Source organism: Engraulis encrasicolus, chromosome 16, assembly GCF_034702125.1.
Source record: "Engraulis encrasicolus isolate BLACKSEA-1 chromosome 16, IST_EnEncr_1.0, whole genome shotgun sequence".
Taxonomy (NCBI): Eukaryota; Metazoa; Chordata; class Actinopteri; order Clupeiformes; family Engraulidae; genus Engraulis; species Engraulis encrasicolus.
In genome coordinates, this window is record NC_085872.1 from 15783694 (window position 1) to 15803518 (window position 19825).

A 19825-nucleotide genomic window follows, 5' to 3' on the forward strand; every position below is an offset into this window, starting at 1 on the left:
TCTGTGTGAACCAAAGCCGTTCTGTTATAACTTAAGCCAAGTTTAGGATTAGCACAGTGTTGACTGTCTCAGCGATCTGTTGGGGGTTTTGCAGGTGTGCAGGTGGCATCCAGGTGATCTTTTGATGATACTGTGTTTTAAGGGTAGCTAAAAGCATACACATTTCAATGAGGAGCATTGACTGGTTGGTCCATGTTGAATAGCCTATCCCATGGGAAAAAGCATGTTGTCATAATTTGTCTATGCTTACCTTCTAAATCAGTCTCACAAGCATGGATTTTTGTATATGATACAAACCTCATGAGGACTTGGATATCGCTTCGTTTGTGTCTGAATAAGGAACCTAATCTACCAGCGGCTAGGCCTACAGTTTGATTGGCAGTTTAAGCCTATTGCGGACTCATTTGTGAGACGATTTCACATTCATTTTTAGTTTGGATTGGCTTTTTTAAACTTAAATCTTTTGCACGGAAGAACCATTTAGAGAAACACTGGTTTATACAAGCAGATCTCACTAGAAATCTGAATAGAAAAGAATAGAAATGTTGTTTCTGACTGAAAGGGGAGGAAGAAACAAATGTCGTTGGCATGCCAACAACACTAGGAGTCTCAGATTCCTGTGCAGAAAATGCAGCTACTACAACAACCATTTATTACAGTTCATTTACTTGCATTTGCTGAGGTTGGAGACTGCTAAATGTATTCTCAAGGGTTTTTAGGGAACTAATGAAGCCATGTTTAACTCATTCTCTCTGTTAGATTAACACTATATCATGTAGGCCTAATAACCATAGGCCTACACCAAAGCCAGCAGCACTAAAGCCAGCACTTGATTTTGGACTCATTTTCCTTACCAATAGCCTACATTTCCCTGTTTTATATTTTTCTAAACAATCCTTTCCTACAAAAATCTGCTAAGTGCAGATTCAGAATACAGTAAAGCCTTCACAGTATTTTTACAGGTGGCATTGGTCTGTCCGGTTGATTTTGGCTTTGATTTTTGCTCCACTTCTGAATAGTCCAACAAGAACATGGACATGCTGAATGAGCAACTTTGACCACCCCCACCCCTCCGTTAAGACAACCCGATGATTAAGTTTTCCTTTAAAATGAAGATGAAGACGTTCGAAAATATTTGACCAAGTCAACTGAATAGTGAAATAGTATTTCAGTATTGGCCAAGTCAACTGAATGAAATAGTATTTCAGTCCTTTAAGTCTACAAATAATAATAATAATAATAATAATAATAATAATAATAATAATAATAATAATAATAATTATTATTATTATTATTATTATTATTGTAATTATAAATGTCTAATAATAATAATATATCCAAACTGATTAGGCTGCCATAAATAGGCTATCGGTCTCTCTATTCGGAACTCTGAAGGCGGCATAGCCTAATGGGGTTATCCAAGGTGAGAAAAATGACCCCAGTCCCAAGTCGAGTCCGGCATTTCTGACCATTTTTATGACATCGTTATACGATGTGAACATAACATGTTACCGTAGCAGTACGCGTAAAGTCAACCATGACAGCCGATTAAAGAAGGAGCACGTGGATTTAGTTGCATTACAACTCTAATCCCAATTCAAATCCCGTTTTACGCAGCAAACGTGGTTAAAAAAAGGGGGGCTACATGTGGGGGGCACTTGACAGTACCTTAATAACTGGGCGCTCTGGACCACCACGGAAATGACGATGAGTGACGTAAAGCACACGCTGAAGGTCTGCATGCCGAAGTGGGAGTCAAGCTTGGGTAGGTCAACAGAAGGAGTGTGTGAGCACCGCGGACGCACTGGCGAGGTAGAACGTGCGCGCTGGTAAGTTGCGTGGTCTTTTAAACTCGTGGTAATTAATATGAAAAGATGATAATTAACATTTTTAACGCTGAAGTTGCAATGTGGTTGGAATGGTCGTTCGTTCAGTTGGCGCACGGTCATGCTCAGAAGAGTACCGGCACCACGTGAAGACATTTAATTCTGAGAGAACATTGGCTATGCCAGATTTGTTCGAATGGCATAGACACTCGCTCGCGCTGTCGGTGCCGGTTGTTTGAAATGTTTCAATAATATGTGTTTCCCAGCAGTCAGTAGCATTGGCAGCCTTTGAGGTAGCGTCAATGTTATGGCACGTGTGGTCGAGTAATGCACTTACTGACCTTGTCCTTGACATACATAGCCTATGAGTCGCGACGCTAAAGTGTAGGGTATCCATTGACTTGATTGGTGTCTGCCTGGTTTGAACGGGCCAAATAATTTGTCAGATTTTGACCGTCACCAGTATGTTCATTTTATCTCATTTAACTGCCAAGGTTCCCCGCTCTGGAGAACGTCTGGTGGCTGAAAAGTAATATAGTATCTCTGAATGAACCTAATTTACCTGTTTGGAACAGGAAGTCGCACAGAGAGCTGGTATCTGTGCAACAGGTGCACTTGGCATCTTACATATCACACAAAGGCATTTCATTAAAAAGTGTGTGTGTGTGTGTGTGTGTGTGTGTGTGTGTGTGTGTGTGTGTGTGTGTGTGTGTGTGAGAGAGAGAGAGAGAGAGAGAGAGAGAGAGAGAGAGAGAGAGAGAGAGAGAGAGAGAGAGAGAGAAATTGAATATTGCAATTAGTGTACTTTTGCTATTTAAGTGTGTTGCGCGTGTATTGTACATGTCGTTGTACATGTATTATAATTACATGTCGTTAAACAGGTATTATACTTAATTCAGAATAGGTTAGTTCCCTGCACATACGCCTAGATCTACACATTACTTCTGCTGAAGAGTGTAGCAACGGCGCAGTTGTGAAATCCAATGTGACCATCACATGATGACATGGGGTTTGAAATCCCCACCATGTTCCCACCAGGATTAAGGGTCTGTGCCAATTTGGGGAGAATATAGGGCTAGTTAAGGTAAGTACAGTGGTTAACCCTTTGCTATAAGCTTTCCAGAAACGTTGCACAACTAGAAATTCCCTGGTTTCCTCCGAATATTTAATACACTATAGTGATCCAGCCATCTTTAATCATTCACTGACCTCTCATACCAGGTTAGTGTGCCAGACTAGACCCAGTGACTACAGTCTCCACACTACAGCCTCTGTTGCCGCTAATTTAGAAGTGCAAGGCATTTTCTTTGTATTGCACTTATTATGGACTATATGTACATATTATTTCCAACTTCTGGTCAGACTTCGTGGAAACTATAACAGCCAAATGTGTTGACAACTGCCAGTGTAATTGGTTACTACCAAACATGTTTAATCTTTCTTTAGCAATAGGTTTGCCATTTGTTGTGAAACTTATAAGATAGGTGGACTAAGTCTAAGAATTATTCTCACAGTTTCCACAAATGTTCACAAGATCCAATTGAAGAATGTATAGTCTCTTCACATTTTAGATATTCTGTGGCAACAAACCACAAATAATTCTCCTGAAGTAATGAAATATTCCAGCGTTTTTGTTTTTTGTCCGATTAACTAGTTTTCTGTTTTTAGTAAATAGAACACTGGAACTGACCATGGTCCTGAAATGTTTTATACAGGCTAGTTTTAACAATAAGCTATCAGAATAAGCATGGCATAGTGTATTTTGTGTGATCAAATAAACATGTAGAAAAATTGTATTGATAACTGAATATGAAGACAATGTCACAATATTAATGTTTGCATTATCCTTCTTCTAATATAAGTTGCACGGCACATTTTCCTGAAAGGAACACGTAATGTAACAAGTTTCGTTTTAGTTGGTGCACTGCCAATATTGTGAGTGGTGTACACACAATAATGTGAACAAAGCATGTCAGCACATTTGAGGATTTGGATCACTATATTATTTCCACTGGAAAAGGATACAATTGTACCAAACAATGAAGTCGCATTCAGTTATGACTACAATGTGCATGCTAAGTATCTGCCATGTTTAAAACAATAGACAGGTGTGTGATAGGGGCTGACGTGACGTCAAAGAAGTGGCTGGCTCACTGAAGAATAACCTTGTCCTCAGAAAGCTGAGGAGTCTGCGTTTCCACTACTAACTGATAACATTTTGAGAGTGTTAATTTTGGTGTGCTGTGTGTGTGTGATGGGTGGGGGGGGGATGCCAAAATGCCAAATGCGCTCTCCCGGTTCCCACAGTGATAGTAGTATTATTGCTACACTAGTTCCGGACGATCTCTCACCACGTTGCGGATGTAAATTGTCTTGTTATATTCTCTGGAATATTCATCTTCTCAGCTTGAAATATGAGCTGCAGTTTAATCTTATTATAAGAGGTTAGTTTTTTTCTGGTGAGGCAGGGCGTGTACCTAGATACACCCTCACTATCTTGCACAAGCATGACGTGAAGCAAGCTAATGGCAGAGGATTGTGCTGCTGATTAGGGGTGAGCTATCTTAAACTTGTGCGAGTTTCCTTCTAGAGCTGAACAGTTTTCCCGCCGTTGTTTCAATTTGTTCTTTACTTCTTTTGCTTTACTGTGACCTCTAAGCCTGTCTACTTTTCAGCAAATGGCACAATATGACTGCAGTATCAAAAGAGAGTTGCCCTGGTTCCATGAAACCTTTACCGTGTGCTATTCAAACTAGCAGTATTCTCCTAAAGTCAGTGCAAAACCATGGCAACAGGTGTCTATACTTGTGGTACTCTCAAAAGCAAAAAAAAGGACCTGCAATTCATAAGTAGTAAAGGTGAACCTCTTGCTGGCCGGAGACCAGGGTAAAGCTGGGACCATTGTCACGCCATTGTGCACTCTGTGGTATGCCCCCGCCTCAGTGCCAACTAGGTGAGAGGGCTACCACTGCTCCATCTTTCAGGAGCATTAAACCCAACCAATAATCAGGGGGCATTTCTAGACCTTGTTTGAGCCCTTTGACCAAAACTCAACACTTTCAGTTAAAATGTTCAAGTTTGGCATGCCTCTGAGGCCCTTTGATGGTATTGGGAGCGTGTCTATGTTCCCACTGTCCATTGGTCCCACATCACTTTTTACTCAGAAATGTGGCAACATGGAGTTGTGGAACATAGGGCCTATATTTGAATGACATCTTAAAAATATGACGCAGCAGGAATGAGCTGTGGGACCATTTGGCTGTGGGAACATAGAGCTGACCCCATGGTATTTGAAGGCCTGTTTCGCCTGTTGGCTAGCTTGCACCAGTAACCACGAGGCCCTCAGCAAAATGGTGTTGGCCATCCACACAAGGAGGGGTGTATACAAGTCAAGACCAGGAGGAACCCTGAGCTATTTTCAGTTTGATTTGCCAGGTGCTGGACAGGTGTTAGCTATAAATGTCTGTAAAAAGCAGAAGGTGGAAATATGTATAGCCACCGGAAGCTACTACTAGAGTGTAAGGCCTGTATTTCCTGGGCAGACTTTTGTCTGTGTTTAAAACAGTTTGTGAATTAGCAGGCGGTAGGGCTCAGCAGGTCTCTTTCACATTCTATACGAGATTAGAGTGTCGTTTTTACAGTCATGCAGCATGCACGCTGCACCGAATGTGTCGTAACATCGTGCCACTGTGTTCTGTTAGGGTCAAGAAAGGAAAATCGAATTCTTTGAAAGAAGATATGAAGCAGTGTCAGAGGAAAAAAAAAAAGATTTTGTAACCATCATCTGTTTTCACAAGAGGTGGAGGAGAGTCAAGGTCACATATCCAATAGGATCCCGCTGAACTGGGCACATTTAATAAAGCAGCTCCGTTATCCTCTTTGTTTCTCTTTCTGTAGATCCCCGTGGGGAAGAAGAAAAAACAACACTAAAGTAAGTTTCAGATCAGCTTACATTTAAATAAACCAAATGTACCCTAGGAAGTGATATACCGCTGCTATTTGCCTGCATATTTCAGCGAGTGCAATGATATGCATTGCAACTCACCCAACATGTGAAGTAGAGATTGTAAATTATATGATCCATGTTAATGTCTTTAATAATTTAAACATTAGGGTATCTGCTGAGGACATTTCGGTTAAAGGGGCACCATTCATCAACACTCATCATCACCTGGGGGGCCGGAAAAATGGATCAAGCCAGGACAACAATATCCAAAATAGTTAGTTGTACCATTACCTTTGTGTGTGTGTGTGTGTGTGTGTGTGTGTGTGTGTGTGTGTGTGTGTGTGTGTGTGTGTGTGTGTGTGTACAATATAATTGATTTTACAGTAATCTATTCTGATTCTATTCAACACAATACATTTGTATGTATAATGGTTTTTGCATAGAAGATAAATTGACTGTTGAGTTATAGCATGCTGAAATCAGTACTGACAGAATAGAAACATACTGCATACGGTATGTTAACAAGAAAAATGCTGTCCTCGATGTTTCCTTCTGTTCATATGCGTAGTTTAATGGGGAGCCCCAGTCGTACACGCGCTTCAGTCTCACCCAGAACATGGAGGGTGGAGACAGCCAGGTGGAGATGAAACTCTCCCCCGAGGCGGATGAGGAAGTGGGCACCAATGGGGTGGGAGAGCACCTGAACCACCAGCGAGAGTACTACAAGAAGAAGCCAGCACGCAGCCCCAGAGACATCTGTTTCCTCATCGCGGCCACTCTACTCATCTTTATCATTGGTAAGCGTGTGTGTGTGTGTGTGTGTGTGTGTGTGTGTGTGTGTGTGTGTGTGTGTGTGTGTGTGTGTGTGTGTGTGTGTGTGTGTGTGTGTGTGTGTTCTTGCACAGATGATAACTGCAAGGCCTTAGGCCTATACTGCTTAGCTTTCACCACCCACCATAGTGTTTAATATTAACAGACAAACTAATAATGGAAAATCTAGCAATACTAATACAGTATCAATTCTTTTGTCTATTAATATTGCTTGATTTTCCATGAATAGTTTGTCCGCTGATATTGCTAAAAATCCACCAGACAGTAAATACATCCATTAACCATACAAGTGAATACATGTCCCTTTTTGTCTTTGTATTTTTAAGGCTATCTCATTGGATACTTGGTGCATCGGAAACAGGATAAGACCATGCTCGAATGTGATCAGACGCAGGCTGCTGCTGTCAGTGCAATCGACGATGACGACTTAACTCTAACTGGAGACTCGGCACCCAAGCAGTTGGACTGGAGTGATGTGCGAACCATGCTAGCAGACAGGCTGACTGTCAGTCAGATAGATGCCAGTCTGAGGCAAGTGCGATCTCTGTTGTTGCTGTGTTTAAGTTTGTTTTGTGTTGTCAATACTATTCGAGACCCCGTTTCTCGACAGTGTCGTTGCTAACTAATTAGCAACTTAGTAAGTTGCCGATGGAAAATTGCATTGCAACCAAGTAAGTTGCCAACTTAGTTAGCAACGACACTGTTGAGAAACGCACCCCAGGTTCAATCGTCATCATCACCATGAACTCGCATTTTGGTTAATATGCATCTCTGTTGAGAAGACGCTGGATAGTGACCTGTCTTTATTCTCTCTCTGGTATCAGTGAATTTGCTAGGAACGACCACCAGGCTGGCTCTCCTGGTGATGAAGTGCTGGCCAACAAAGTGCTGAAGAGGTTCAAGGACAACAACATGGACACTTGGGTTGATGAGCACAGTGTGCAGTTGCAGCTCCCGCCTGCCTCTGGTTCCAACACAGTTGAATTCCGTGGCCAGAGCGTGGGGTCTTTACAAGGCTACCTGGCCTACAGCGGCAATGGAACAGCACAGGTCAGAACCCCACCCTTCCACATATAGTACAGTACAATACGAAAGTCTGGACAGCCTTTGGAAAATAATTACTTTCTCTAATTGGTTTCTCTTTCATTGTGTATTGTGCAAGCTGCAACTTCACCTTAACATATGTAAAAAAATATATATTTCAGTTTTCGAATTGTTTTAATGTGTTAAAAAATACTTAAGAATGCCCCACGATACGATACGATACGATACGATACGATACGATTCAATTCAATCGTCCGCAGTAAGATTGATCTTTTTTGCCATGCACAAATCCCAAGCAGAGGTGTCAAAAGTATAAGTAAAACTATTTGTGTGGTGTAATTATAACACTAGCACATGACATTACATAGCTGTTACACCATTTACTCCATTGTACCTAACAAAATAGATAGACTGCTGTTACTGAAAAGCACTGAAAATCTAACAAGGACCCACCATTAGATAACACATTAACCTTCTACTGATTCATAATAATCAATTCTCTTTTTTTCTCGTTTTGAGGACAATGGTTTTCACAACCTCCTACTATATGTTGCCACTCTCTAAAACTTGGGACAAACATAGTAATTCATTACAGTGCATAGAAAGAATAAGTGCACTTTTCATGATAGAGATACTGTATAGTCTTTCGTACTGAAGATCTTGTCAAGTAATTAACAGAAGTTTGTGCAGCAACTGGTCAGCTATAAAATCTATACATGTCAAGGGTGCCAAAACCTGTGCACACCCCCCTTCTTACCTGTTATTGTGTTATACACTAATTCAACTATATCAGTGACTCATTCACATGAGTATATGTGTTTGGTGTGTTTTTTTACCAGGGTCCTGTTGTGTATGCCCATTATGGTCAAAAAGAGGACTTTGATGACCTGAAAGACCTGACCACCAACCTCACTGGAAGAATCATTCTGGTTAGAGCTGGAAAAATATCTTTTGCGGAAAAGGTCAGTGAATGTGAATGCGAATTAACTATATTCAATATCCTGTCAGTTTGTTGCAGCAACTTTGTTGCCTTGAAATATGTTAAAATCCTTTTTCTAATTAGGATGGTGAAAATGGGCAGTGGGACAGATTCCCAATTGGGAAGAGAGACAGACTGGGACATTGGGATCAGACCCCGCTTGACTATTGATGTTTTTGAAACAATGGCTACGTTTACATGATGTTTTTAATTTCCAAATTAATAATTCAGAATTAAATAGTTCTGTTTGATCTTTCATTTAATTCCGAATTAAGAGGTGTTTACTTGGCGATTTCAAAGCGGAATTAAGATTTATTCAGAAATAAAGTGAGTTAATTCCGAATTAAATGTCTTATGTAAATGTAGGAATTGTCATATTCCAAGGGGTCCTGTATTTAACACCAGTGCATTGTTTCAGGTGGCTAATGCAGCTAGTATGGATGCAAGCGGTGTCCTAATCTACCCAGACCCAGCTGACTACGCTCTTGGGGATGCAACTCATCTGTTTGGTCATGTAAGTGCTCAAGTGACATGGATGCCAAAAGATTTTAGATAAGTCTACAAAGCATTGCGTGATTATAATGAGTTAGTAGGATCAGAAAAATATATTGGCTTATTTACAAAAAACCTTTATTTCAAGCGTAAATATATAAATGAACAACTTTGTTTTATGGTGAAATTAAACATTTACAGTTTATCATTGTCAGTTTAACATTCAGTAAACCTAGCTGCGGTAATGCATTGTGTTTGTAAAGTGTTCATTATTATGTTCATGTTAACTCTGTTACAAGTCGCTTGTGACACCTTTTAATTATTCCCCTTTCCTTGTCTTTGTGCTTCCAGGTGCATCTAGGCACGGGGGATCCCTATACAACAGGCTTCCCCTCATTTCAACACACCCAGTTCCCTCCCACCCGCTCCAGTGGCTTGCCCAGTATCTTAGCTCAGACCATCACTGCAAGCATGGCCAAAACTATTATGAGGTATTCCACCCAGTTCCACTCAGAGCTTCAAATGGGTTTTTTTTACAGAAATTAAGCTGCAACTGTTGGCTAGCTCATTATCTGTTTGGATATGCACAATTTGCTGATTGTAGGATGTCCTTAACTTTCAGTGTTGGGATAAAGTCATTGTTGTGAGGTGAATTGGCCGTGGTGTAGGCTCCCTGCTGCCCACTGCAAAGTGGACATGTGGTTGACGTGTTTGACCTTTGACAATGGCCAAGCAGGACCTCAGATTCTATGTTTTGTATAGCTAGAAACACGTTTCTCCTAATTGTTTATATCCCATTTGGTGTTACTTCAGCCTCACGCTAATGATGTGATGGGAACTGTTGATATAACAGGTCCATACAGAATGCCCCAACTTGGTAGATTACACATGGGGACAAGGACAGATGGTTCAAGAGTGGGACTGGTCAGCTTTTCTGGTCAGGGGCCTATTCTAAGAAGCTGGTTCAGGAGTAAGCCAGGTGAAGTTAAGAGGTAAATCATCTAATAGAAGAGCCCGGAGTCCTCATTTTCTTAAGAATCACAAGGCATCCCAAAAGTAGAACAGAAACATCTCTCTGAGAGATGGAAGATCCATTTAGTATGAACCATGCCTTTCTGTGCTGATCACAGTGCTTCCAGGCACTGCTAAAGAATCATATGGTCAGACATGCTCAAGATTCTCTTGAGACCATGCAGTAGCAGAACAGAGGCTGTATTGTTGACGTAGCCTCTTACTGCAGATGGGGTCACTGGGGGGCCTATTCACTATTTGCTGAAAATACTCAACTACTAATCATAACAACATTGCTATGACAATGCAGAGAGTCTTGAGTAACAGATTAAAACATAGCCATTACAATGTTGGTGACAGTAAGGTTATAACAGGCTCTGCGCTAAGGGGTTAATGTGAGTGAGCAGTTTTAACTGGATTAGTGTCTTCCATCAGTATTTGGTGTGTTTAATGTGGGACTAATTTAAAACCCACTATAAAATGTACAGCAGCATGTCTTTGTTAGAGTATGCATCAAGGATAATACGTACGGTATATTATAAAAACTGAAAATGTTTACACAAAATCATTGAGTCACAGTGACTTACATCTATATTTTGTCTGCCACTGATGATATTTATTCAGCACAACATGTCATTTTGTGTTCTCTGAAAAGGCAGAAACATTGGCTGATGGAGCACAGATATGAGGACAACGTTTTTAATTATTACCCATACCAGGGGCCTGTACTACAAAGCTGGTTCAGGAGTAAACCAGGTTAAGTTAAGATGTAAATCATCTAATAGAAGAGCCTGGAGTCCTCACTCTAGGCTCTTCTATTAGATGTTTTAATTACCTGTTAACTACTTAACCTGGTTTACTCCTGAACCAGCTTCTTAGTAAACCCCTCAGATGTGCGCGTAAAGACACCAATGTTTGTTGTTTTCTTATACGATTTTCTCCCCTCCCCTCAGGAGCATGGGTGGACGTAACGCTCCCCGTGTGTGGGCAAGAGGAGAGCTGTCCGGAGTGCAGTACAAGCTGGGAGATGACAATGACATTGTGTCCATGGGGGTGAACAATGTCCTGGTGGAGACAAACATCCACAATGTATTTGGTGTCATCAAGGGTGTCCAGGATGAAGGTACAGTAGCACTCCTTGACAGATTGCTTTATGTCTTTGTCACTGTGGTGATTTAGGACCAGGAGGCTATTAATTGAACAGTGTTGCTTGAACCAAACAACTTTAAGATTATAAAATAAAATGGGAATAAGTCTGTAGCCTAGTGCAGTGTTTTTCAAAGTGGGGGCCAGGGAGTCCTGGGGGGCCACAAGATCTTGCTAGGGGGGCAGGGGTGGCAGGTGTAACTGTATTATAGTGATTTATCGCCTCTTTCAACATTATAGCTATTATCGTTGTTTTATACATCCCAGTGAGGCACTGACTGAGAGCACCGAAAAAATAGTGTGTCGCGACCCATGTAAGGGGGCCTTGGCTGGAATTTACCGGTATATAGGGGGCCTCGACATGGTAAAGTTTGGGAACCACTGGCCTAGTGGTTTAACTTGGTGTATATTTGGGAATCCAAAAGCAACACCTCTGAACAGTGCATGAACTACAAATGTATTTTGCATAATTACTTTGTGCTACAGGAAGCATTAAGAGCCATTACAGTATACTGTCATTTACATACCAAATATGCCGTTATATACGATCTACAGTCTATGGTTGAAAATATTCTATGTACACTTCAAATGTTAGACTATATCGGTCACCCCTGTGTTTCACCATAGAAGGATCTTGGAATGTATTATTGTTTCCTGAATTACCATTTCCTGTATTATCGTTTCCTGTATCAGAATCAAGAGTACCGTAGTTGTTTTGGTCTTCTCAGTCTCATGGCATCTTCCCTCTGTTTTCTAGACCGCTATGTTGTGATTGGAGCCCAGAGGGATGCATGGGGCCCAGGATTTGCCAAGTCAACCGTGGGCACAACTTTGCTAGTAGAACTGGCAAGGTCCATCAGTAACATGGTCAGAGAAGGTAAAAACCTTTACCTGTTTGTGTCAGCTGGAAGCTGAAAACATAACATTACATTGCACTTACATCACAATAAGATGAACTTCAGGGCTAAGAGTGGGATGAAAGGTCCTGCTCAGGGCATGTGTTGTGTGTAAAACACTTCAAAAGATTTAATTGTCTGTTTTACTGTTCGGTAGAACATAATCCATCTATGTTATTCATCATGATGTGACATTTTCAGATTTTCAGTTACTAGCTGTTAAAAGAATACATCATGTAATAGTAAGAAAATATGCATAATAAAAAAAAAACTGCATGTCTGCCAGAAATGTGGCCACAGCCAGCATGCCAAACATGAGTTCCATTGTGTCCTTGTCGAATACAGTAAATGTTCACTGTAGATGTTTTAGTTACAGTGGTCTGTTTTTGTCCACACAGGCAGGTTCATGCCCAGACGAAGTGTAGTATTTGCCAGTTGGTCTGCTGGTGAATATGGTAGTGTTGGCGCCACTGAGTGGTTAGAGGTAAGAACTGCAGGTGCTTAGATGAAACATCATTATTTCATTCCACTGCAAGCGCGAATGTAGTTCAAAATGCAAATAGTCAAACATGGAACATGTTTTCTCTGTCTCCCTAGGGCTATTTGACATCTTTGAATATGAAGGCATATACCTACATCAGCCTGGATGGTGTTGTGACAGGTAGTTCAGCCCTTTATATATTTTCCACAGTACATTTTTGACATTTATTCTGTGAAATGCTTCCTGGTGTATTCATGACGCTGTGCTTCTAAAATATTCAGGTTCTGGCTCCTTTCAAGCAAGTGGAAGCCCGTTGCTGAGTGACTTACTTACAGAGACATTGAAAGAGGTGAGTGGTAATTGATACCCACAGTACAGCAGTAATGACACAGCAATAAACACATGTACTGCTCAACAGAGATGTGGACTTGTGACTTGTGACTCGGACTGACTTGTGACTTGAGTCACAAATGACTCGACTTGAGACTTGACTTGCCAATATTAGGAGTGACTTGTGACTTGACTCGACTTGTACGCTATTGACTTGAGACTTGACTCGACTTGACAGTTTTAGCTTGCAATGACTTGCAATTGTGCTCCAAGTCAATGAATATATATATTTTTTTGCATTTTGTGTGTGAAAAAAATGCATGAAAGAAAGAAAAAATAAATGATTTACCTTCAACCATAGTCAAAAACCATGCTAAAAAATATATATGATCAAGTGTGGGTTGCATGGTCACCCAAACAAACATGAAAGCTTGTCTGCAGCCGTGCTGTAATGGTTAGGGAGTTGGGCTGGAGATCACAGAGTTGCAGGTTTGAATCCCACCCTTAAACCCACCTCTTCCTACATCTCCATCCATGACTGAAGTGCCCTTGAGCAAGGCACTCAAAGGACTGTCACCAATGTGTGTGTTGGATAAAAGATAAAAGTAATTTAATGAATAATTATAAACCGTGGTAAAACCATGGTTAGTTTTCAGAGTAAAACCATGGTTCAATTTATAGTTAAACCTAGTAAAACCAAAAACCATGCTAAAAAAAACCTGAAATCATAGTATACCATGGTCGATTTTCGGGACATGACTGGCGAAGGGGGTCATGCAAAGCTGTGTCAAGAGGTAATGAATTTATGACCAAAGGTTATTGTCAATATTGCACGTAGAATACAAGGTGACTTGTTAATGACTTGGAAAAAACAAGACTTGAACTTGGACTTGACTTGGCTTTGTCACGACTTGGACTTGGACTTGACTTGACTTGGCTTTGGCACGACTTGGACTTGGACTTGACTTGGTCAAATGTGTCGTAACTTGTGACTTGACTCGGACTTGATTGGAATGACTTGAGACTTACTTGCGACTTGCAAATTAGTGACTTGGTCCCATCTCTGCTGCTCAATATGGCTACCTTCCTGCTCAACCTTTAACCATTCACCTGTACAGATGTTTTTGTCAGAATAATATAATATAATGTATAATATAATATGTCAGTAATTGCATATGATTATAATGCCATTTTTTAGTGCTGCAGTGGAAATTTAGCTGGTCTCTGAGTTCGATGAAGATGTAATTCTTGTCTTTATCCTAACAGGTGAAGAGTGTTGGTGACGCTGGAAAAACAATATACTCACAAGCAACAGCAGCCAGTGGCAAGACCTCGTTGTGAGTGAGGCAAACTGTTTTTTTTTTTATTTATTTTTTAAAAGATATAACATTTTGATTTTGGCAAGCACCATTTAATAATTGAACAAAAAAGGAGACAATCGGCACACTTCAAGTCTTTTTTGAGTAAAACTTTGCACAAAAAAAGACTTGAAGTGTGCGGATTGTCTCTGCTGAATCTTGCGCCTTCAAAACAGATGAGCGATGACCATTTAATAACACCATTGGTGATTTGGTGATTCCTATTCTGCTTGTTGCAACAGGCTGGAACCTCTGCAGTTGACAGACCCTGTGTATCCATTCATAACATTTTCTGGCATCCCATCTGTGTCCTTCCAACTCAATGGAAAGCAGGTGAGTCTTTCAGTGTTGACACGTCTTATTTGTAATGGAACGTTTTAAGTTATTTATTTATAAGAACACTGTGTAACTTTTTCAGGTTAATTAATCACCTCAAGTCAGCCGATGCTTAAATGAGTCATCAGCCGACCGCATTGAGTCTTCAAAAGCCTGGAATATGATTACATTACGTGTGTGTGTGTGTGTGTGTGTGTGTGTGTGTGTGTGTGTGTGTGTGTGTGTGTGTGTGTGTGTGTGTGTGTGTGTGTGTGTGTGTGTGTAGATTTTATAGTCATGGTGGATGTTCAGGAAGACGTAAAGGGAAGCTTTAATGTGATCCGACTGAAAAACTGTTGAGAAATATTCAGTCGTATGATGCTCCTTTAAAGCGGCACTATGTAGGATTAAAAGTTTAATTAATCACTGTCCCGAGTTAGTCAATGCTTATTTGAGTCAATAGTAAGTGAACAATGACTCTTGCGACCACTTTCACGGTCCGCTGTCAGAGAACCCTGAATGTAACTTCTGACAGAGACTACTTCTCATAGGAAAAAATTGCCTTACATTCCGCCAGATACATATTCACATTGTGTCAACTGCTGGCATTCTCTTATGAAAACATTCTCACAGCACGCTATGTTAAACTGCATTTTTTCATGACAATGTAGATTTTGAGACAGGCATGCCACGGTCACCGCGCAAACTACGTAATCCTACATTGTGCCCCTTTATCTGTATGGACATTTGAGTCTTTCACTTGTCCAATAGGGTTCTTCAACTCGCCTGTGCTGTCTGTCTATCCTTTTCCGCAGACCTACCCGTACCTAAACACACTACTGGACACAAGAGACAAGTTGAACGCTGCCACCTCTGGAAACCTGGCCCAGCTCATCCGAGCAGCAGGGCAAGTTGCTGGCCACATGGCTCTGAGGCTAGTGCACGATCATCTGCTCAAGATGGGCGTGGAGACGTATAGCCAGGTCGTCAATAAGTACGTCATTGATATCATGGACAAAGTCAATGACTTGAAACGGGTAAGTGCAGTTTAATCTAGGTTAACCGCCATGAGAGTTGTGTTTTTTGTGGTTTTAAATATTCACATTTCAGAGTACTGCTAACTGCATAAAAATGCTAGTTTACATGGAACATTTCATAACCTTTGTTCACTGGGGTGACTTGTTGCACTCTCATACCCATGGATGTGAAGGCACCACAAGAACAACTTGTGGCTGCCCTGTCCTCTCATACACCGTTTTTCCTTTCATCATAGTCTTCCATGCTGCCCCGCACCGTGACCACAGACTGGCTTACCTCGGCCAGAGGCTCTTTTGGGCGAAGCGCACGTGAACTCAGGCGAGTTATCCGGGAAAGCAACCTGGAGGATGTGGAGCAGTGTCGCAAGATAAATGACCGCATAATGAGGGTAAAGTGCACATGTCTTAATATGTTGTGGTATTTATTACTAATTAGATTCCCATTTCCATATCACACATTCACTATGTCTGTAGAATTTGCCTGATGTGTCTTGCCTTAATAACGATATGAAATAGCCTAAAAGAATTGGACAGAAAAAAAATCAACCTTCCAACTCTCAGTCATAGCTCTCCATTTTGCTTAAGATCACCTCCTTAAACCAAGAGGCCCATATTACACCGATGGATCTGGTGTGGGGGAGAGACTGACATCTGTGCTTTGTTTTACAGGTGGAGGCCAATCTCCTGAGCCCATATGTATCACCCACAACGCAGCCATTCCGTCACATCTTGCTAGGTACTGGCTCGCACACCCTGACTGCCCTTGTGGAACAACTGGATGCCTTCAAGAGTTTAGGGACTGGTGATGTGGAGGCCTTGAAGACCAAGCTGGCTCTGACTACCTGGACGATCCAGACCTGCGCCAATGCCCTTGCAGGGGATGTGTGGGAATTGGATAATGATGTTTAGATCTTCAAACAGAAGACGGGTCAAGCGAACGTAATGATTTGATTTTTCTGCTTGTGAAGGAGGTTTATTTCATTTTCAGGTCCCCCTCGATCCAGCAGACCTTAAAAAGATCCTTGTTGGTGCTTAAATGATCTAGAAGCATTCACTATACAACAGAAATGCCAAGAAGAACAATTGATATTTTATTCTGTAGAAAACATGGCCTTAAAGAAGTTGTTACATGATGTTTTCCGTTTCCCCGTTCCAAACTGAAGAGTCACATTATTGTCTCTTATAGTTTCTGAGGTGCTAAAAGGAAGGGGTTAATTATTTGAGTATGTCACGTTACACGAAGCAGGGCCTTTAAATTGGTTACAAAGAATTGGTTCCTGCTTTTCTGTCCATGATTGCATTTGCATCATAGGCAGACTTCAGTAAGTGTTGAAGTCTAATTGTTCCATGGTGTAGATTCTGCCTTCATCACACTGAAATGTTGTGTTATTGATAATTTATCAGTGACAGGGTTCACTATAAATAGTATTTTTATTACGTCTTTTTTACCATGTATAATTATCGGGAGCAGTGCCTTCCATAATTATGACAGTTATACTGTCAAACTGACAAAGCAGCATCTGCTATGGATCTATACATGACGGCAAAAGCCACTACACCAAAAACGGCCACCGACAGCAAAAAAAAAAAGTGCCGCACATGTCAACTTTGCAACACATAACTAAATCCGATTTATTTTCACCACCATACCTTTTTCACTAATCTTCATTTTATTTAACCTGTGTAACTGACAGAATGTAGTACTGCAAGTGGCTGTTTTCGGTGAAGTGTCTTTTGGGGCATGTATATTTCTAATTGTAAACCTGACCCATTATCGGGAGCAGTGCCTCCCATAATGTAAGGATGAAGAAGGTAGTTTTTGCCTACCAGTTGATGTATATCGAGGGCAGTGTCCCTCATATTTCACTGTAGGGTGGATGTCATTATCGGGGACAGTGTTTCCCATAATCTGCATTTATGTACATAGCTTGCAGCGAACTCTAACCAGATTTTGACTTAACTATAGTCTAGCCTTTAGTTTGCCTTAAGTTAACTTACCAATGCTTTGCACAATCTTGCTTTTATTTTCCCCTCTCGCTCTGTCTTGGGTATGATGCAGAGCAGTCAGTCACTCCATGTGTTACATTTGTTCCCCCTCTATTGAAAGCATTGATAGGGAGGCAGGCATGAGAGCCATGTACGTTTTAAGATTAAATTAAACACCAGAGAGCCATAATCTACTATGGCACTTTTAAGGGCTTTAATTAATCATTTTAAATTCATATTTTTATGCCTATTTTATTCACTATTTTATTTTGAAATGTCATCAGTGAACATAGCCTAGGCCAGGGATGTCAAACTCGGGCACGGGGCCAAATTTGGCCCGCGGAGTCTTATTCGGTCCGTGAGATCATTTCAAATGTGTACTGCAGTTGACCCACATACACCATTAATGGATAGTGCAACAATATTTGAACATGAAATTTGGTGTGTCACAGGAATATGAATGGACCAAGGCCAATGAAACAGCTCACACTCTGTATGGAACATATGGAACACAATATGTGCAGAACATTTGAACTATCACATATGATGGGAAAAAATATGTGTGAAATGTAACTGAGTATTAAGTGCATGCAAGTACAATTTCAGTCAATGAAAACAAAAACAAAAAAGATCTTTCTAGATTTTGTTTCTGGCCCTCAGTCAATTTCAGTTTGAGTACCCTGGCCTAGGCAAACCAGTGTAATTTAGTTAGAGAACAAAAAGGTGACAATTTCCTGCTCTGTTTTCCTCTATTTGTATGTGCACATTTTATTTATAATCTGTGATACGCTCCTATACTTTTACTGTCGTCTATGCACTTGATCTATTGGCTAATTGTTGCTTCTTAGACATGATTCAAATCAGCAGATGAACAATTACGAATCATATACCAACAACAATAAATAGCGAATTAGAGATGGGTTAGTGATTTTTATTTTAAAGTGAGCACGAGTGTTGCAGGCAGCAGAGCTAGGTCATCAATGAAGGTACTGGTAACAGCATGTCTGCTGCTTTTCTTTTCTTTTCAATTCTTTTTTTTTCTTTTCTTTTCTTTTCTTTTAAGGATATCCTGTGGTTGGAGAGGATAGGCGTTCTTATGTAAACTTTGAAAGGTCTTGTAATGTATGTTCCTTCTTCTTTCAATAAAGCTTTGCGTTGCTTTAAAAATGTTGGATTCTTTATATTTTTTTGTACCATATAGGCCTATGCATTGGCTGCAAAGGTGTATTTGGCTTGGAAGGTGGTGTGGAATTTACAATGGCAATGTCGATATGACATTTTTCATGATAGCCTATTTGTGAAAAAGTGGTAGGAACAAGCTAGGGTCACCTGAAAAGTGGTATGGATGGACATATCCCCACCATCCCCACCAAAAATTACACCCATGATGGGCTGTATTATAGACGTGGTGTACAAGTCCATAGGCCTACTTTCGCTGCATTGGCCCCTTAGCGGTGTTAAACTGTAGTTTCAGAAAAATACCACACGATGTCACTACAAATTAAGAGGATTTTGTTATTTTGAGAGGCAGGGAATTAAACAAATGCATGTCACCATTTTTAATTTAGTCACTCGAATTACTTGATCTTAGACCTACATTGAGACTATTTAAGAGCTCAACGTCAAAATATGGAAAAATGTTACAAAAAAAAAAACATATCTGGTGAAAATATAACGTAGAGCCTATGTTTTAATTGAGTAGGCCTAGGCTTACGATTTTTCTCAGAACCTATGCCCATGTTCATGTAGCCTACCAAATGTAAGTTTTGGAATGCTGTTCTACAGCGCGTGTCCCTTTAAGAGTGGGCTGCCAAAGAGAGCATGTACAAAAAGAGCAAGGAATTGACTCGTGACGTGACACAACAGCAAGGGGTTGTATGAAATAGTACGATTTTTTGGTTATTGCTACTGTTCAACAACTGTTTTATACCTAAATGTGCTTCACAGTCACATATTGACTTTACATTATACCCAGCTTTAAGCTCCTGAAGACTATTGACAGGCAAAGTGCAACATAGCTAACTCAGTCGGGAGACGCGCGTCGTAGCAGCGGGGCTGCGATTGACAGGTAATGTAAAAACTTCTGACTGAGTGAGTGAATGTGACTATTTATTTCTCGTCTCTTTGTGGACTTATATTTAACAAGT

The 19825-nt window shown here is 40.7% G+C and overlaps 1 protein-coding gene across 1 annotated transcript; it reads left to right on the forward strand.

Annotated features, from left to right (window-relative positions):
• The first annotated feature begins 1729 nt into the window (after positions 1 to 1729).
• tfr1a (transferrin receptor 1a) lies at positions 1730 to 18845 on the forward strand. The gene is made up of 19 exons (XM_063218861.1): positions 1730 to 1829; positions 5724 to 5757; positions 5940 to 6046; positions 6341 to 6569; positions 6930 to 7134; positions 7428 to 7653; positions 8487 to 8609; positions 9045 to 9140; positions 9470 to 9609; positions 11083 to 11252; positions 12033 to 12152; positions 12570 to 12655; positions 12769 to 12832; positions 12934 to 13001; positions 14249 to 14319; positions 14583 to 14673; positions 15471 to 15692; positions 15929 to 16081; positions 16362 to 18845. Exons 3-19 carry the CDS (start codon positions 6014 to 6016, stop codon positions 16599 to 16601), a joined length of 2337 nt encoding a protein of 778 aa, XP_063074931.1. The 5' UTR covers positions 1730 to 1829; positions 5724 to 5757; positions 5940 to 6013; the 3' UTR covers positions 16602 to 18845.
• Positions 18846 to 19825: the final 980 nt, after the last annotated feature.

Coding starts and splice junctions, on each gene's coding strand:
- tfr1a (XM_063218861.1), top strand. CDS start 6,014: ATGGATCAAGCCAGGACAACAATATCCAAAATA. Junction 6,570..6,929: donor TCTACTCATCTTTATCATTG/GTAAGCGTGTGT, acceptor TGTATTTTTAAG/GCTATCTCATTGGATACTTG. Junction 8,610..9,044: donor AAATATCTTTTGCGGAAAAG/GTCAGTGAATGT, acceptor GCATTGTTTCAG/GTGGCTAATGCAGCTAGTAT.